Source organism: Agelaius tricolor, unplaced genomic scaffold (assembly GCF_023055355.1).
Source record: "Agelaius tricolor isolate 1412-34295 unplaced genomic scaffold, bAgeTri1.0.p SCAF_3, whole genome shotgun sequence".
NCBI lineage: Eukaryota > Metazoa > Chordata > Aves > Passeriformes > Icteridae > Agelaius > Agelaius tricolor.
In genome coordinates, this window is record NW_027269263.1 from 40,752,299 (window position 1) to 40,772,530 (window position 20,232).

The window sequence follows — 20,232 nt, forward strand, 5'->3', positions numbered from 1 at the left end:
AAAAGCATTAAAATTATTAATGCTTTTACTCAGGGTAAATAGTTATAGCTGTAAGAGAAGTAAAAGTAATAATGCATTAATAAACATCCGCAATGAGATTACCACCTCAGCAACAGTATTTTACAAGGATAGGGTTTATTTTGGGCATAATTGAATGCACAGTAGAGGCTGAGCATGTGTAAATCAGTTACACAGCTGACAGAATGCTGTGTGAGATTTTTCCTCTTTAGATTAGTGGCTGAGGCCACTTTTTGTGTAAAACAGCAATTTTAGAAAATGAGTGTGTTTTACATTTACCTTTTTTTTAGACCAAGAAATGAAGGAAGGTACTGTGTTGGTCGCAGGATGAAATTTCGGTCATGTAATACTGATTCATGTCCAAAAGGCAAAAAAGATTTTCGGGAGCAACAGTGCTCTGAATTTGATGGCAAACACTTCAATATCAATGGTCTTACCTCTGCTGTTCGCTGGCTTCCAAAATACAGTGGTAGTAAGTAATCACACATCTTTTCAGTTAACACAATAAAAATGTTACTTTATTTAAACTTTTAAAACAGACAAGAAACCTCTTGGATTTTCTTTCCAGTTTCTATGAAAGATCGCTGTAAACTTTTTTGCCGAGTTTCTGGAACAACTTCCTACTATCAGCTGAAGGACAGAGTTGCTGATGGTACTCCCTGTGGAGCAGAAACCAATGACCTTTGTGTTCAAGGCTTATGCAGGGTATTTAAATCTAAACTTATTAATTATTAAAATCAATTTTAACAGGTGATAAAGTAGATTTTAAATATTAATACAAATCAACATTATTCTGAAAATATGGTGTTCTGAGTTCACTTAAGCTAATCTTATTACCTATCAAATTAAAGATCTGGAAACGGAAGCAATTAAGTTAAAAACATATCGTTGAATCTGAAGACCCACAGTCTTGCCTCATTAAGCCTCACATGTGGAAGAGTAAATATTGTTCAAGTGAGCAGTGAGAAACTGATCCAAAATTAGGATAAAGGGAGGAAAGAAGCATGCTGTGTCATTACTAGCATTTTTATTTCTGCTACTAAAGAAGTAAATAGTCAATAGAAAATCCAAGGGTAAATGGTTTATGTAATTATTATTTTACTGTAAAATCAGGAGGAACTGACCCTTAAATCAATTCAGTACTCTGCTTAATAGCAGCTATGGCATTTCCACAAGATTTTGTTGGGAGAAGCAAGGTGCTCTATTTTAACAATTCAAGACTTTTTTATTGAGCCTTGTTGAGGTTTTGCTGATTGCAGTGAAACTGAGGAAATTCAAAATGAGGAGAAAATATAACTTATTTTTTTATGGTTGAATAAAGAGGAAATGCCAGAGAATTGTCCTGTTTATCATAATTCAAAAAAACCCATGAAGTTTAAGTAAAGATACATAAACAAAAACTGTGCTTATGTTAGTTTAACCAGCACAGTCTATGTTTTATCCTTTGCTTCTTTTCAGTAAAGACAGAGTTTAAATGAATTGATGACCATGTATATATACATACTGCTTTTAGACTTCCAAGACTTCTAATGTAAATATAAATTAAAATTTATAAATTATGTTGATTTTTTAATACAAAATCTTTATGTGCTGTTATATATTCTTATGCAGATCTTGACATATGGAGTCTGTTGGGATTGCACCATTCTATTTTGTCCTTACATTGCAGAATCCAAAACCATTGATGGCTTTTAATGGATTGCCAAGGAAGACTAAATATATATACAGTGAACAACAATATTATTGGGTAGTGGGAAGCTTATATTACTTATTTTCATTGTTTTCCATTGGGCTGAGTGACACTGGGCCTTTTTATTTTTATCATTATTTTTAGCAAGCAGGCTGTGATCACGTTTTGAATTCAAAGGCAAGGAGAGACAAATGTGGAATCTGTGGTGGTGATAATTCTTCATGTAAGACACTTGCAGGTACTTTCAACAGTGCTCATTATGGTATGTTTCTTTTGCCTTTTTTTAATCTTAATGCACACTTCACTATGGCTTAGAAATTATTCTTTACATTTAAGGAAGCAGAAATTATTCTTTACATTTAAGGATTTCAGTGTATGTTCTTTAGGGCCTATAGCAACAAAAATATCTTTGATTTTCAGTGACATTCCATCTCAAGAATACAGAGGCAAGCACTATGACATACTAACTCATTCTGGTGAAAAAAAAAATCAATCTCCTCAAAAGTCAAAGCCAAAAAGAAAAGAAATTATGAGAGTAAAAGTACTTTAAAAGGATGAATGGTTCCTGCTTTGTACTTTGCGTTCTCTGGTCTGAAACTTTGCAGCTGAAGAACATATCCCAGTGTCTCATTTTGGTTGTGTAAAGAGATAGAAAGAAGTTTGTGTTGTGAGCAGCTGATGAGGTTCCTTTTCTACTAGAGTGAAAAATACAGCCTATGAAATGTGACCCTCCTCCTTCCAGAGAACAGGGGTAACAATATTTATGTTTTTCCTCCTCATTGACAAGTGAGAAATGAGAAAGTTCTGAATAACCCTGGTATTTCTTATTGATTTGATTTAGTTTCTCTACAAGAGCTACTGTTATTTCTTCTATATGTAGTCTTTTCTGTGAAGCATGGAGAGACTACTGTGTGTGTGTAGCAGTGCAGTTAGGTAGTTAGAGCATAGAACATAAGGACAGCACTCTCCAGATTAATATCAGCCTTGAGGCTCCTTCGTACACTTCACTGGTTGAAAGAGACCACAAGTGAAGTGAAATTGATACCTGGAGAGTTGCCAAATAGGATTTTCATAGAACAAAGGGATTGCTGCTGAAGAGGGAAGTATGCCAAGTATCCTGTTAGATTTTCTTTTAACCTGGCAGAAGGCACAGATGCATCGAAAATTACCAAAAAATTTATACAACTACCCTTCCCATTTCCCATGCAAAAACATGTATTTTTTCTTGTGTCTGTTCTAAGTTGCTTATAGATAGCACATGAATTTTGTCACACTCACGTTTGTTACAAGTCAAGTGACCATTATGTGAAACTGCCATTGTGCAAATAAAGTCAAGACTGTCACTCTGATTTAATGACTTCCCATTGTCACAGACTTATTTGCTTCAAATTGAAGTTGAAGGGGAAAAAAGCCCCCATGTTTTGGGATGAGGAAAGTTTTGAGTTATTATTTGGTTTTCTAGTTAGTAGAATGTTTTAAATTATGTTCAAATTCTTGAATTAAAGCATGTAAGAGAGAATACTGAGTTATACCAATGAACAGTATGCTGAACATTTGGGATTATCATGGGGTGTGCTCAAGTTGGAATACAGCCATGCAAACAATAAATTGTATTTAGCTGATAACTAAAGCTCTCATGTCCATGGGAGGTCTAAGACATCCCTAGGCTAATGACTGAAGGTATTGTCTGAGGAAATACAATTTTCCAAAAAAAAATTCTGAATTAGGATCACAAGCTAAGTATGCTGATGTGCACTTGATCTTTTTCTTTTAACTTCATTTGGTTCCCTTTCAAACTGAAATGAGCCATTTTACTAAGGCAGAACTTGGAATTGATAATAGCAGCCCATGGTGTGTGCTTATAGTCATCCAGTTATGATGTTGTCAGTAACTGTGTAAACAGTAGTAAAGAAATAATCCAAAATTCATTACAGCAAAATAGTAATTCACTTGGCTTCCATTTTAGGAGATGGTAATCTAATTATGTACACATTATTACTATGTTGGTTATTATTATTGCATCAAATTTGAGTATCTGAGGCTTTCCTGGATAATGGTCATTCTCAGCATCCTGGTGTGTGATTTATTCTCTTTGTGTATCCTTGACAACATGCCATGCAGTTTTAATTATAGTTTCCTCCTGTATTTTTTCTTCTTTCATTCTATTACCACAAAGTCTTGAGTGTGTGAGATGAGAGGCTTTTTTAACTGTGTTTTGGTTTTCTTCCCGGTATGTTGAAAGATTGACCAAACTGCGTATTTATCCAGAGCATGCATTTTGTCAATTTGCAATTGCAGTGCTGCCCCCAGCTGGTAAATGTGATGGACGTGTAATTCGATTAAATCTTCATTTAAATGAATGGCATAGTTTTAATAGATTAAAAACACTTGGAAGTTAATGAATTATTAAATTTGGCATGGCTTAGCCCCAGCTGGAACCACAAAGCCAGTCACTCACACACTACCTCCCAGTGGGATGGGAGAAAGAACGGGAAGAATACAAGTGAGAAAATTCAGATGGTTCAGATAAACAGAGTTTAATAGGTAAAGCAAAAGCCATGCACACAAAGCAAAGCAAGAATTGGTTCACCACTTCCCATGGGCAGGCAGGTGTCCAGCCAGGAAAGCACGTCTCTGTCATGCAAAACAGTGACTTGGGAAGACAAATGCCATCACTCTGAACATTCCCCCCTTCCTTCTTCTCCCAGTTTTATGTGCCCAGCATGATGCCATATGGTCTGGGATATCCCTGTGGTCAGATGGTGTCCATCTGTATGCCCTCACAACTCCTTGTGCCTCCTCGTTGTTGGAGTGGGGTGAGAGGCAGAAAAGGCCTTGACTCTGTAAGCTCTGCTCAGCAATAACCAAAACATCCCTGAATTATCAACATTTTCCAGCACAAATCCAAAACACAGCCTCTACCAGCTACTGTGAAGAAAACTAACTCTATTCCAGTCAAACCTAGTACAAAATGAAAAGGATATTGCCATTTAAATTTTTACCGACAGAGGTGCATCAACTAAAGCCACAGTAATATTGTAATCACAGTGAAATAAGTGGAAAAATTGCCAAAATTTTTATTAATACCTCAGATTACATGTTTGTATTTGTTAGTTGTTTCCGATGTTTGCTGTACTCAGTTTTTCTCAGCCATAAGTATTTTGAATTCGTGGTTAGCATCTGTGAGAAACATGTTTGGATTTTTTACCCTAGTTTTATGTGCAGCATGATTTTTTAAAAGTAGATCTTGATGCAACATTATTTTGTTACCTGGTGGAAAGGCTACCATAATATTACTTGGAGATAACAAGAAATGGTGACTCATTTGTGAAGCATTTGTATTTTGAAGGGAGTGCCCTCAGTATTTTAGGCAGAAGAAGGTGAATCAAGCATGGCTAGTTTAACAGCTGTATCTGCCTATGCATATGGCCTGCAACACTGCAATATTTTAGTATTTAATACTCATTCTTTAGTGGGCTGTCGTGGAATACTCTTGGAGAGAAAAGCTATCTCAATCATGTAAAGAGGGAATGGAGATATTTCCTGTTAGGTGACTTTCACAGATTTCTGTAAAATTTTTAATCTGCTTTTCACAGATTTCTGTAAAAGCAGTCTCAGTGTTTCCTGACTCCCTCTTGATATATTTGACTGCTTTCTAGAGTTGTTCTGCTCTGTAGGGATTTTTCTGAGTAGATTGGACTTATGTTAGGGGTGAAGAATTGCATTCACATATCTGAACAGAGAACCTAACACTTCCTAACATGTGAAGGCATTCAGTATTGGTTGTCTCTGGTGCAGTGTAGGGTTTTGTGAATGAAAATGTATTTTCATATTTACTAATACTTGGCTATTTTTGTATATAATTAATTTGCAGGTTACAATTTTGTAGTAAATATTCCCAAAGGAGCAACAAACATTGATATTCGACAGCACAGCTACTCAGGGAAACCAGAGGATGACAACTACCTTGGTAAAAGCCTCCTGTGTACAATATTGATGGATAGGTTTTGTGCTTTGACAGAGATCTGCTCTGGATGTATATTATGAGAAATCTGATAAAGACATTGGAGAAAATACCTAATTGTTTTTTATATTCATTGGCCTGGGTCTCTCTGGAAATCAGTAAGATGTTAAGGTTTCTAGTTCTTAGATGAGTGTGTTCATTCATCAGAGAGTAAGAATTATAGCACTCTGCATAATTTTGTCAATTCTTTACTTTGTTGCCACAATGTTAATTGAAATGCCACAAGTGAGCTCAGGAACAATGCAGGTATTTGTTGTTTTAAATCTTGGAAACATTTACTTTGTTTATGAACAAAACAGTCTGACCATCAGCAAACTTACCATATTTCTTACTTACCAGTTGTCTCAAATTTCTCTTTTTCTATTATGTCTGGGACATAAAGAGTATAAAGGTTGTCACATGCTGATAGATTTGCAAGTGTGTGTAAGCAACAAAGAACTCATAAGTAGGTCCTGCCAAAGATCTTGGTTGTTCTATTTCACAGTAGTTACATTGTATCTGAAGTGCCTGAAAAAATGTTGAAGCTTATTTGCTTCCTGTCTCTTCTTCCTTTGTCATCCTAGCCAACAAACTGAAGAATTCTCAAAATGTTTTCCTTGTCACTTGCTGCCCAGAAGCAACCTTTGCCCCCTGCCATTAGCTTCCATTTCAAATGTAGTAATGTGCCTGAATAGCATCTTGTACTACAGATTTTACTTTATTTTAAAAACGTTTAACTTGTCATTAATCTTTATTATTGCAAATGGGTTATTGTATTAAATTACTATCACAAATGCTTAATAATTTATTTTCCAGTTTACTTTTAAAGCCCACTTCACTAGAAGCAGCTGTAGCAAATACAAGGATTTGGACTGTAGCATAGGGCAGAAATACCAATAATTATTTTTTCCTTCTTCAGTAGCAGAACCTAGCCAAATTTAAAAGTTAGGGCTGCAGTCAGCAATTCAGAAGAACAAATATTATTTAAGTACTATAATGCAGAGAAAATGCATAACTTAGAAAATCCCTGACCACTGCTCAGGTGAAAGGTACTGATTATTAGGGTTGAATTCATTACTTTGAACTGTTTGATACCGTTTTACATTGACTACAATAAAGCCACGTGTTGGTGAGATTTTATTGATAGAACCTTTTAACTAAATAGATGTCCAATATTTTATTTCACTTGCAGCTTTATCAGATGCCCATGGAAATTTTATCTTGAATGGAAATTTTGTTGTAAGCATGTCAAAAAGAGAAATCAATATACAAGGAGCCATTTTCGAGTACAGTGGTTCGAACAATACCATAGAACGAATTAACAGCACTGATAAAGTTGAAGAAGAGCTAACCTTACAGGTGCATGTTTACTTTTCTCAGAAGTTTGAAAATTTCCTACATGATCATTATGTTCATAATTTTATGTTCAAATTCACTGAAAAACAGCTATTATTTTATCTCAATCAAGGTTTTGTGTGTAGGGAATTTATACAACCCTGATGTGCGTTATTCATTCAATGTCCCGATAGAAGATGGAAGTGATCTGTTTACATGGGATCCTTATGGACCCTGGCAAGATTGCAGCAGGATGTGCCAAGGTACTGTGAAGTATTTTTTTTTCACCAGAACCAAAGACCTGATGGGATTTAGGAAGGGACTCTTCTAAGTTCTCTGACTTTTCACCATTACTTGTAAGGGAGAGGCTTGTTACCCTCAGTAACCTTCAAGTTCACAAAGCCTTTAAGGACAGAACAGCTTCTGATTTTTTTTTTTGGTTATTTTTACTACTTATGCAGTACAATTCTATATTCAAACCTACATTTGGAGACATAGGAGCAGTTTATTAAAAAACGGTTGGATCAAATCTAATATGTTCTTATAAAGTGGTATTGTATGTCTATTAATATTCATTAGGCTTCCATTATACCACTTCCAGGTGATCACTGATTTGTCTGGTGTCTTTCATACTCATTTATTTATCTTTTTTTGATTATCATTATCCCATCTAAATGAGACAATGCTGTTTAAAGATATATTTGACTATTTTAAGCTGTTACGCTCTAGGCCATTCCAGTATAAAAATAAAGCCACAGCATTTATGAAATGCTATATATAAAAGTGTATGTACACAGATTTTTGACAAATACTCTTCTTAGTGGGTGCTAAAAAAGCCTGAAAATATGTAATGATGAGATTCTTCTGATTGTATACATGCTCATGTCCTAGAGAAGCAGAACAGCAGTCAACTGAGGTATTTCTCCTAGAACTCCAGATCTTTTAGGTGATCAATTTTTCTGCTTCTTTAAGGGAAAGGATCACAATGTCTAAGTTAACATAGTGGTTTAGGAAATATGTTAATTAGCAGGGCATACATGATGTGCTTGGAATACTTAGCCTGATGAGTAAATGGACTGTTGCACTTTTGTAGTTCTCTGGAAGTTGATATCCTATGAGACCACTCTAGGACAGCTGGAAGGTGGAGAAGGTGACTGGAAAAGGTTATTCTCCACCTGGAATGTAGTGAGCTGCACAAAGGAGCGTGTTTGTGCAGAATCTGCTATGTACAGCAATTTGTGTTAATGGGGCATCTCAGTTCCTAGCTGATGAATGGAACCCATAAGGCAGTCTTTCTAAGTTTAGCCCTTTATTTACTTCTTCTGATGCTTTTTGAAGGTATTCGAAGAAGAAGAATGGCATGTATACGTAAAAGTGATCGTGTGGTAGTGTCTGATCAAAGATGTGAACTTATACCCACTGTACCAAGTGTCTTTGAGGAGTGTAATACAGAATGTGAATTAAGGTAAAAAAGGTTCCTAACTGATGGAGTTATTGTGGTCTTAAATGGTTTTATTGATTGACATTGAAACAATGTAATTCAGATTGCTTTATCCTCTGTCCCTTCATCCCTCTTTACCTTCCTCATCCTTCCCATGTCTCCTTGTTTTCCTTAAATCTGTTGGTGTAGTGGTTTTATACAGGACATTTACACCTTCAACTCCATATAGAAGTAGGGTACTTTTCTAATTTTTATTGGTAAAGTACAAGATCTCATGTTAGAATTGTGTATCTGTTCTATATATTCTGGCACAAAAACTTGTACTGCTGCATGAAATACATTTTCCACCAGAATTGTATCCACAACTGGAAATAATTTGAAACAGACTGGTTTTTTTGCATTCCAAGATAGCCCACACTGAAATATTCAGAGGATGAAGAGTTAGAATTATAGCTTACATTTTTCAAAGTCACCTAGGAGATTAGGATAAGAGATCCTTTAAATATAAAAAAGTTATTTTAAGCCTATAAGTCAAATTCTTTTATATTGCTTTCAAAATTCAGTCGTGAGATAGAGTTTACAGTTTTATTTGTTCCCTAAAATGCGTATCTATATTTACATTATGATTCTTGGTACATTCTTTGAGTGCTGTAATTGCCATGGTCGTGTTTTTTAAAACATAGCTAGCTTTCTGTAACAGTTTGTCATTTTAGGTGGCACAGTGTTGGCAAAAGTGACTGTACATCAAAGTGTGGCCCAGGACATCGGTCTGTTGAGATCCACTGCATGAAATACTCAATTGCAAGAGGACTCAGTGCTCCAGTGGAGGATAAGTACTGTGCTGATCAGCAGAAACCACCAGCCAGAGAGCCTTGCCATGGTGACTGTACGTTAAGAAGTTGGCACTACACAGAATGGTCAGAGGTACAGATTTAAAACTTTATAATTGTACCATTACCGTTCTGGTTGGCATTCATACAAAATTTTTAATCCTCTATATTTTTTTACTTTAATAACTAAGAGGAAACAATGTTTGATAAGTACAGATATGTAGAATCATCTCATACCAGCCTTTATATTTCAGCAACTTCCTTGTATTTTTATAAGCTTGTCTGCAGCTTGGTTTTGGATGTCAGCAGTGAAGATCTGGTAATTGAAGGTGTATATTTTATTTACTAAATAATTTAATTCTGTACTATTTTGGTTTTATTCTTTGTTAGAGCTTTATCTTGGAACTATTATATAAAGTGCTGAATTTATCTCAAATGAACATATTAGCATTCTGTGGATTAAATGGAGGATGCTTTTGTCTGGTGCAATCCTTAACGTCTTTTTACCTTTAAGACTGATAATGTATTTTGGCCTGGTTTTATTGTCTTGTTTCCTGTTTCATAACTATGCAGTGTTCCAGGAGCTGTGCAAGAGGTGTCAGAACCAGAGAAGCTTTTTGTATGAACAACTTGGGACGTCATCTTCCTGAAAGAGAATGCCAGGAACTTCCAAGAGTTGTTACACAGAGCTGCAATGAATTCTTATGCCCAAGCTGGTCTGTTACTGACTGGAGTGAGGTAATGAAACTTTGTAAAACTTAAAGTACATTTGGTCCTGGTCATTGGTATTAAAATAAGCTGCATTCAGTGCTTAGGGGTTTTGTTCTATATTTTGGGCCACATGGTTATGAAAGTTCTTAAGTCCTATGATTTGTCTGATACACATCACACATCTATGACTGGCATGAGAACTTCTCTAAAACACTCCTAGAATTTATTTTCTCCTTAATTTTGTTACATTTAAATGAGGTTGTGAAGATATGTAAAGTAAATATATTTGCAGTAATTTGCATACCTTCCTTTTTTATGAAGCAATGGCAACTGTTTAATAGAATTGTAATAATTTTATTATAGGTTAGATGGATATAAAAGAATTGTGGACAGTTTAAGCATTTTTCCAGTGAAAGCTGTGATATATGCACTATTATTGTATTGGAAATAAATGATCTGCACATAGTTTTCATAATTTGCAGCTTTAGAATCTTAATAGTAATTTCTTTGTATTAGCTTTTGAATTGAACAGGAAATGAAAAGTTCTTTAAAAAGTAGGGTTTTTTGGACTACTTACATTCATGGAATATTTTTGTTATTTATGTGATTTATTTATGAACAAGTTGCTAAAAGAAATTGAAGCCCTAATGCAGATTCATGTCTCTGCAAACTGGTATTTATAATAATTTTACAGTGCCCTGTGACATGTGGCAAAGGAATGAAGCATCGTCAAGTCTGGTGCCAACTTAATGACGAACAACTGAGAGATGATTTCTGTAACCCAAATGACAGACCAGAGTCAATAACACCATGTGAACTTCATCAATGTGCATCTTGGCAAGTAGGGCCTTGGGGATCAGTGAGTACATAAGGATTTCTGGCTTCTTGTTTTATAGCTCAGGCCATGAGCAATCATGAAACAATACCTTTTAAACATTTTACTTGAATCTTACACATTTGTTTTAGTTGAATTGATTCACATATTTGTTTGCAGGATCCTATTGGCTATCTAACTTGTAATTTAGGAACATAAAGCATAAAGAAGTTAAATGCCTAAAATAGTAATTGGTCCTGAACCTTAATATCAAAGATGTTTTACACATCAGTGTATTACATTACCAGAATAATGAAAATGAGGGTAGCAAACTGTTCAGATGAACGAGACAGCTAAAAGACCAAGTATTTATAGGTAAGTGGACATATTCAAATGGTAGCTTTAATTAATATAGATCAGTCTTCGATCTACAATATACTTCAATTGGTACAGATCAAGATCAATCTTCAATCTACAATATACTTCAATCAATCATAGAAATGTATATGCTAATAATAGCAGGAAAAAGGACTTAGTATTTTATTGTTACATTTTGTTTTTATCTTCAGTGATATAAGATCTGCTATCTCTTTATGTGAAAGCACTGTTGAAAAATATATTCCTGTGTGACAGTAATCGCATGTAAACCAAAGTGGATTTAAAACACTAGGAAAAAGTGAATTGATTTGTGAAGAAAACTTTTGTCAGTAAATAGATGAGAATTAATTAAAAATATGAGGTACTCAACTTCATGTGGCGTTTATAAGATCAGGTTACTCAAACAAACAGAAGAATACTTATCCAAGAAACAGTGTTTCTTGGATATTAGTGGGAAATCATAACCAAATAGCAGCTGATCTTTATCTTATTATATACAACCTGTTATTAAAATACAGAATAAATATACCTTTGGAAATTATGTATTTTTTTAATTTAGACATTTCTTTTACTTTTTTACCTTAGAGATAAGCATACTGTTATCTAACATAATGTAGAGTAATCTTGTGATCACTGGACCATGAATTTCCATTCCTACAAGCTAAATGCAAAAGTTAAATAAAAGATTAATTCAGTCCCATGATAGAATCCTTATGAATAAAAATAGTTTTCTGAAATAGCTTGTATAAGTAATTTACCAATCTATGTCACTGGAGCAGAACTTTTCACTGCAGTTTTTCAACTGTACCACCTGGTAATAGCCCTTCACAACAAGTGCTTGGGCTTGAACCACAACATTTATAGGGATAGGATTTGTGTCATAATATTTTCAGCCATCTAATGTTTTAGGTGGCAGCTTTGAGTGTACTCTGGTCAAACTCTGTAGTGAAGGGAAAAACATGTAACAGCTGCAGTTAGTGATTCATTTGAAGCTACTCCTTATTCCTCTCTTTCCCCTCCTCTACTTTCTCTTCACCAGTTTTTATTGCTGAGCATGACATAATGGAGCATGGATTGTCCCTTTGATCAGGTCAGGTCAGCTGTTCTGGCAGTGTTCCTTCCCAGCCTCCTGCCCAACCTCCAGCCTACTCACTGCAGGGGCTAGAAAAGGGGAAAGAGAGAAAGCCTTTGTCCTGCACAAGCACTGTTCATTGGTGTGCTATGAACACCGGTTAAGTATCTGATGGTCTGCCACAAAGGAAGTTAACACCATCTCAGTGGTCCTTTCTATTCATTCTAGAAAGAGTTCCAAAGTAGAAAATGTAACTAAAAATGAAATTTGGTTATAAATAGTTCTATTTCAAGTGTATGAAACTGCTGCCTTCAACAGTGTGCTGTAACGTGCGGACGCGGGTACCAGGTGCGCGCAGTCAAATGTGTTGCTGGGACGTACCGCGTCATCCTGAGCGACGACAGGGAGTGCAATGCTGCCACTCGTCCTAGGGACAGCCAAGTAAGTTAAGAAACACCTCTCTGCTTCTCTGTCAAAAGTGTCTGAATACAATTCTTTTCTACTGACTCTGTGTGGGAACTTGGAGGACATCACTTCTAAAATGAGAACAAAATACTGAAACTCTATGCTTTTCTTCACAAAAGTCAAATTTTGCCTAGGGAATTAAGTAAAAGAAGAGTAATTTTGAGAGATGTTTGAAAGCTGGTATGTGATGTTGATAGAGTATATGGCTTCAAGGAATCCAAAGGCCTGTGATTATTTGGCAGTAGCTCCAATGTGTAGAATATTGTAAGGACACTGCTTGCCATCCTGCTTAATCAATAGTACCCAACTGGCTTCTTTAATAAGCTTCTAAACATAAAAGCCACTTAATTGGTGTAGTTTATTTCTGCTTAGATGTGCAAACACTGGATTTGATTATCCTTGGCATTTTTAATTGTGGTACCTGTTAGATACTGACTGAAACTGGGCAAATTTATATTCTCAGTAGCTGAAGGTATAAAGGACAGGATAGCACAGCCACTTTCTTTGCTTGGTCCTTCTGTGCTGTCTGTGGCTCTGAAGCAGGAAACTGTAATGTCTATGCTCCTTCTCTCCAACAAGTTTGCCAAAACTGTTTTTTCTCAAAATGCCAATATTATTAGTTATTGCCAATGCAGTTTTAAGAGCAAATAAATTTTCTTTGACACTCCATTTAAAATGAAACAAAGCAATTCAATGAAAGGTCTTTGAATAATTCCAGGGAAAATGTAAAAGATGGTATTTACATGTTAATTAAAAGCTAACCATTTACTTTACATTTGGCTCTTCCAAAGTGTATATTTCAAAAGTGTTTTTTTTCCTCACCCCCACAGGAATGTGAATTGCCCTCTTGTCCAGAAAATACAAAATTATGGACTACTTCACTTCCTCTAGTTCATGTGGGGAAGGTGACCCAATGGAGATATGGATCATGGACCCCAGTATGTAATATAGCAGTCACACCTTGCAGGGCAGCCCTCCACTCATTCACCCATTTTTCCTTGAAGCTTTCATTAAGATATTTTTCAGACTGAAATCAGCTTGGGATAGATTAAAAAGGAGTTCTTAAGAAAAGAAGCTGTTTCTAAAGGAGCAGATAGACACTTCCAGCAAACTGTGTGCTTCAAATTCCACCAGGAAAAATAATAGGAAAAAAAGCGGAATTCTAGGAGCTGGGGTTCTGAGTGAAATAGTTTTTGTATCATTGACAGTGCACAAGGAAGTGTTTTTTTTAAATGTAATTGATCCATTTCTAAGTATTTGGAACATCTTTGATGTTAAAATATTATTTAAATCTTTTATGTGATAGTAATACTAAACAGCTGGAGTCTTTAAAGATCTAATTTGACATTTTTTTGTAAAATAAGCGTTAGTAAAACAGTTCCTACATAAACTTTCTTCAATGCAAGGTTTTTATTTTGATAATGTTGAAAATTAGTTTTACTTGATAACAATGAGAAAATTTAAAATTTTCTATGAAGTGTGGATGTGTCTGTTAATCCCTTGAGATATTTAACAAAGCATATAATGCAGTTATATTTTTGCTCCGCTATTTTAACTAAATAGCAGTATAGGGTGCATAAACTGAGGCTACTCAGCAGTTCTTCATTAAGTCCACCTTGAACTTCTCAGCTATAAAGGCATCAGAAGGGGCTCAATGGAATCTGCTAATACAAACCATAATGGCAAATGGATTGTTAATATCTGTTTTTATTTTAACACTTCCTGTAAATATTGCATCCCTGTGTAACAACTAAAGTGTTCTGAAAGTTACTGATGTTTCTGTTGCTTCTTGCAACTGCATAATTATTCTATGTTATAGTTTAAATGCTGTCAGTTTATATACACTGAAATGCTTCATGAGAATTAAGGCCATGCAATTCAGTTCCAGGCCTACAGAAACTATATTAATATTTTAGATGCTTGCATGGTCTTGTTTTAGTCTCCTAAAATGTGATGAGCTTGAATTGTTCACTGACAGTGCTCTGCATCCTGTGGGAAGGGCGATCGTGCTCGCTATGTGAGTTGCAGAGACTCTCATGGAGAGATAGCAGATGAGTCTTTGTGTGCTCACTTACCACGACCAGCTGAAATTTCAAGCTGCTTTAGCCCATGTGGAGAGTGGAAAGTTGGAAATTGGTCCCCTGTAAGTATTAATTGTCACAATTTTTTAATGTGTGTATTTAGATTATTGGCCAAGTCTCTGTTTAGAAATTGAGAGTTCATTTTTCCTTTTTTTGCAAGCATGATTGAAATTGCATCCCTTGAAAAAACAAAGTATATGTTTGTTCTTGTCAAAAGTAAATATAAATGTATTTATATTTATTAATCATCAATGTTCTGCAACAAACACTGTGTTAATCTTTTGGTCAGTGCACGGTTACGTGTGACAGTGGAATAGTAACAAGACAAGTCATCTGTGTCAATTATCATCAGCAAATCAGTGAGAACTACTGTGATCCTGAAGGCCGACCTCCTAAGGAACAAGAATGTAACATGCCACCATGCCCACCGGTTTATCATCATGTTCCAAAACTACATGACCATCCAAGCCATTTTCCAGAAACAGGTTACCTCCCAATACACCCTCCACAAGACAATTTAAACCAGTGGAACCATCCTTCCATGGGAGGATATCAATGGAGAACTGGACCCTGGGGAGCAGTAAGAAATTTTTTTAAATATATTGATTTGTTCTGTCACATGTGTGTTAACATTTCTAGAAATGTTATTGCAGTACAGATTTGGTCAAAACAAAAGCACATTCATTTAAAAAAGTATTGTTATTCTTGTTCTTATTATTATTCAGAATATATTAAATTCTAAGTGCAATTTTTCTGTGATTTCAAATTTAAAATACTTCTACATAGTTGTCATTTTTATTTGAAAAGTTCAGTTTTGAGAGTTAAGGTTTAAAACAAAGCTGCTGTTTTAACCAACATATTTTACCCTTCTTTGATCATACAATGGCAAAATGTATTTTTACCTGTTTTGGTAGTGCTCTAGTACTTGTGCAGGTGGATTTCACCGCCGGGTTGTAGTATGTCAAGATGAGGAAGGAAGAAGTGCCAGTAACTGTGATGAGGCAACAAAACCTTCAGAGTCAAGACACTGTGATTCTGGACCCTGCCCACAGTGGAACTTTGGGAACTGGGGAGAAGTAAGAGCATTTCACTTACAAAGGGGAACATTGTTTACTACATAAGCTTAGAAGTAGAAACATAATTATGTGATTGTGAGTGGAACTGAACACCTTGTTTTTACTTATTTAATAGAGTTTAAAATTTAAAAAGAATGAGTTTCAACCTGTTTATCTAAACTTTATTCTTTGATCAAATCCAGAACTGTAGTGGAAATATGAGTTACGTAAATATACATCCAGAAGAAGTAAGTATTGTGTGAGGCTAAGGATATACAACATTGACAAATCATATAGTTGTTGTACAACATGTATCTTGAGACGCAGAAAATTATGTTCTGTTACAAAAAGCTGGATTGTATGCTGAAAAACCACAGTGCAATAGCTAGTCTAAGAAAAAAAAATGAGCATAAGAAGCTGTAGAGAAACTTTATTCCATGTAGTTACAAATTAGAAATATGGAGATAGGATCATGCATCTAAAAGTTGTGCCTGGGTTAGAATATTTTGATGACACATTTGATGTTATTGGACATGTTGATCTCCATGCTGTGTGATGTCATATCTTGACTCCTGCTCAAATGCTGCAGAAAGAGTTAAAGCTGATTATTTTTTCATTTATTCTAATCTAATCTATTGTGATTCTTCCCCACTTTTCTTACTTTTGCAAATCAGTTACTGGAATAGAAAAAAGAATTAAAATTGGTTGAGTGACTTTTTTGTTTTACTTTTTTTCTCCTTGTTTTAGCCAGATTTAGCCATTCAGTTCTCAAGGTCAGTCTAAATGTCATATTTTTTCTGTCCACAGCCATAGGCTTGGGATACAGTTCATGCAGATTATACAGTTCTTTTCCTAATTTTGAATCATTGAGAATACCATAAAAAGGTTTGAACTATTATAGATTGACTTTCAGAGTTCATTAGGAATGAGAACTGGTATTGAAGAATTGCAGGCTAACTGAAACCCAGAAAACACATCCTATAAGTATTTTACACTTAGTCTGTATAAACTGGACTGTGTAAAAATATGCCCAGTATCTGAGTTTTCTGGCACTGTTTGGCAGGGAAAACTACTTTTAAGAAAGATTTCCATATTTTCCTTGTATTAAAGAAAGAGATACATGCACATCTATTCTCACAATTACTTCTCTTTAATGGAGTATCTGTTACTGAGACTTTCTGCAGAAAATCACTTGATAAACCATAAAAGTGTCATTTGGTAAAGGTTTTGGTGAGGGAATTACATGAGATTAGACTTTAAGTCCTTATTCTTGAATAGAGTGTTCAGGGAATATCAAAATAGACATGGTAAATAATATGATGTACTGATGATTGCTATATATTTTGGTTTGATGGTATGTGATGACTCTGTTAATAAAATTATTGCGTATAAAATTCTGTGTTTCAGTGTACTCAGACTTGTGGAGATGGAATAAAGACAAGACTGGTGATTTGTCAGCTTCCCACTGGCCAAATGTTAGGTGATCAAAGCTGTGAAATTCTAGACAAGCCACCTAACATGGCGCAATGTAATGTGCATTCTTGCCCTGGTGATGTTTCTTGGCATCGGGGACCGTGGAAATCGGTACGATAGCATTCAATAATATTTTTTGCTTTCTTGTTCTTTCTGTCACTCTATTTCACCATGTCTTTTCAAAGATTTTATGTAATTTTTTAAATTTGATAACAGTGAAATAATAATGCATGTGGAATATAGTCAATGTAGTTTTATAAAGAAATTGTTCCTGCAGCCACAGAATTGAATGAGAAGCAGCCATTTCCTTCAGTGGGAACAATATCATGGTCTGTAAAACATGATAGGGAGTATTTTGAAAATTACCAGAAATCATCATAACTGATAACAGGTACCTAATGGTGCTCCATTTGGAAGGGTTACAATTTGATATGTGTTTAAATTTACAAGTTTATGCTGTAAATTGTGCTGTAGTATTATTTATGTATTTATATTTGCAAAAACACCCTAAACTTTTTAGTGCACAACTTTATTCTTATAGTATATTTAAGTATAAAATAACTCACATCCATGTATGTTATACTCTGTCATCAAACATTTTGCTCCATAATACTTGTACATTTGTGTATAAAAGTTTATATTAGTGGTTTTAAAACAGGGACTAATTGAAGTTATCTATGTATAATTATGTTTGTAACTATAATATGTTATTGTCTACATGTCACTGTCTATTAATGTGTAAAAATGCCTACTGTAATCACCATTAATCTTTAAAATTGCCACTAGCAGATTATTAACATACTGAAGTAATCATAGCAAGCTCTGCAGTATAGATCGCATTATAATTCCCAAGCTGTGAATTTGATAACAATATTGATTATTGTGCTAAGTTCTAAGGGGAATAAAGGCAATCAATGGAGGTTGGATCCAGTTCTGGTTCTATCAAAATTAGCAAAAAACCTGTCATTGACATCCCTGAGAGATGGTCTGGGACAGCACTAACTTGGGTTTTTTTATTAATAAAATAATGTAATTTGTCTCTTTGAATTAATATGGCAGCATTTAAAAAAAATGTCCGATTTCAACTACAATAATTGCTAATATTTATATAAGCTATTCTAATTTATTGCAAAGAGACTGTAAAATGTAAGTTTGATTTAATGGTTTACCACAGTTATCTCTTTCTTCCACTACACAAAGCAGAGTTTAGGGTTTGTGTTTAGCAAACACCAGAGTATCCTTTTTAGCCATTTTCCAAATAATTAGCGGTGACTTGCTAATTAATATTCATCAGGTGCTGACAGAACAAGCAGAGTTCAGCATACAATTGCTTTTGAACTCAATGTTTGTTTTCCTTTTAGACCAAGAATTATTCACAACCTGTTTGTTCCCTGAGTAATTCAGTTTGCCCTACATTAATAGATTACCTGTAAGATCTTGAATTCTAAATGTTATGTATGGTTTAGTTTTATAAAGATTTTCATGTTGGTTTATTTCTCAAGTGACATAAAAAGCCATTTTAATCCTTCAAAAACTAAGTTTAGAATGGATTCTATTTATCAGACAGAGAGGCCTCTTTTATATATAATTGCAAGCTCTATGGTTAAGCCATAAAAGATTTAATTTCATCTCATGCCACAGAAACAAACATAGCAGATTCAGGAAATAAAAGCAGGCTCACATATTAAATATGCTGTCATTTAAATAATTTAGCTAGTTTGAATGCTGCCAACACAGAGATCTGGTTGGGTTTTGTTGCTTTTTAAGCAGAGCAGAATTTATTCATTAAGGATGACTATTAGGAAGGAGCAGTAAAACTTTAGTCACAGGAACCCTGTTGTAGCCTAGTACAAACAGCTTTTTTTAGCCGTGGTTGACTAGTGATTTTTTAGTTTGGCAATAGATCATGGCCCTGCTTATCTTACACATTTCTGGCATAAAATATGCCCTAATATAGGGAACTGTTAATGACTACATGCTCTCTGGCTGCTGAAGTCCTCAAACCTGTCACATCTGCACTTCCCCTGTCTCTGTAAGATTGCAGGAACCTGACAAATAACTATTTATATTTTTCACAGAAGTATTGAGTAATATTTCTGTGCCAGGTGAGCAATGCATCAAGCTTTTGTGTCTACAAGTGGGATTCCAGTGTTAAAACCTAAGCAGAAGCTGTCATGCAAGACTAGATGATCTTGGAAGTCTTTTCCAACCTCCATAATTCTGTGATTCTAACTTGTCCACTAGCTATTGCTATATATTTAAGAACAGAGGACTTTCAGCAGTATCCTTTCTAAGTAAGTTTGTTTTATTATTATAGTTATTGATTAATTTTACATAACATAATTAACATAAAACACATCTTTTAAATGCACAAAAGGGCCCTTGCAAGGAAGGTTCAGTTTATGATTGGAAGCCAGAATTTTGGTTGATGCTTTCTGCAGTTTAGCAGCTGTTGGCTGTTACACTTTATAGTGTCTGTCAGTGGCTACTGGAGCTGACCCTCACAAAGCTTAAAGGCTGTGTGCTCCTCTGTTCCTGGTTCCTGCAGTTGTCCAAATGGGTGTGAGGAAAGGTTTATTCCTTTAATTTTTCTACATTTTCTAAAGATTTTAGGAAGCTTTGCCCAAAATTACACTTGAGGAATCAAAAAAGCTGTTCATATATAGGAAGACAATACCTTCAGGCTTTGCATAGTGAGGAAAGTTCGCTCACATTTTTAGACAACAAGAATTCTGATTAGATTTTGATCTTATTTTTGGCCCTGTTTACTTTTTCAGTGCCTGCAAAAACTCTTGAAGATCCAGGTACCAAACAGCAAAGGTTTCTACTTAGGCAGTTGGTGCTGTCAGTTGATGTTACCTTGGAA

The 20,232-nt window shown here is 35.0% G+C and overlaps 1 protein-coding gene across 1 annotated transcript in view; it reads left to right on the forward strand.

Moving 5' to 3' along the window:
- The window catches only part of ADAMTS20 (ADAM metallopeptidase with thrombospondin type 1 motif 20), an 88,625-nt gene that overhangs the window by 39,819 nt on the left and 28,574 nt on the right, over positions 1-20,232 (forward strand). The window contains exons 13-28 of the mRNA XM_071423578.1: positions 309-490; positions 587-723; positions 1,853-1,970; positions 5,583-5,678; positions 6,904-7,070; positions 7,180-7,309; positions 8,385-8,511; positions 9,201-9,411; positions 9,891-10,055; positions 10,723-10,887; positions 12,611-12,733; positions 13,588-13,695; positions 14,736-14,900; positions 15,128-15,418; positions 15,753-15,914; positions 17,301-17,477. Coding sequence (XP_071279679.1) covers positions 309-490; positions 587-723; positions 1,853-1,970; positions 5,583-5,678; positions 6,904-7,070; positions 7,180-7,309; positions 8,385-8,511; positions 9,201-9,411; positions 9,891-10,055; positions 10,723-10,887; positions 12,611-12,733; positions 13,588-13,695; positions 14,736-14,900; positions 15,128-15,418; positions 15,753-15,914; positions 17,301-17,477 — 2,524 coding nt within the window. The remainder of the gene's footprint in view (positions 1-308; positions 491-586; positions 724-1,852; positions 1,971-5,582; positions 5,679-6,903; positions 7,071-7,179; positions 7,310-8,384; positions 8,512-9,200; positions 9,412-9,890; positions 10,056-10,722; positions 10,888-12,610; positions 12,734-13,587; positions 13,696-14,735; positions 14,901-15,127; positions 15,419-15,752; positions 15,915-17,300; positions 17,478-20,232) is intronic.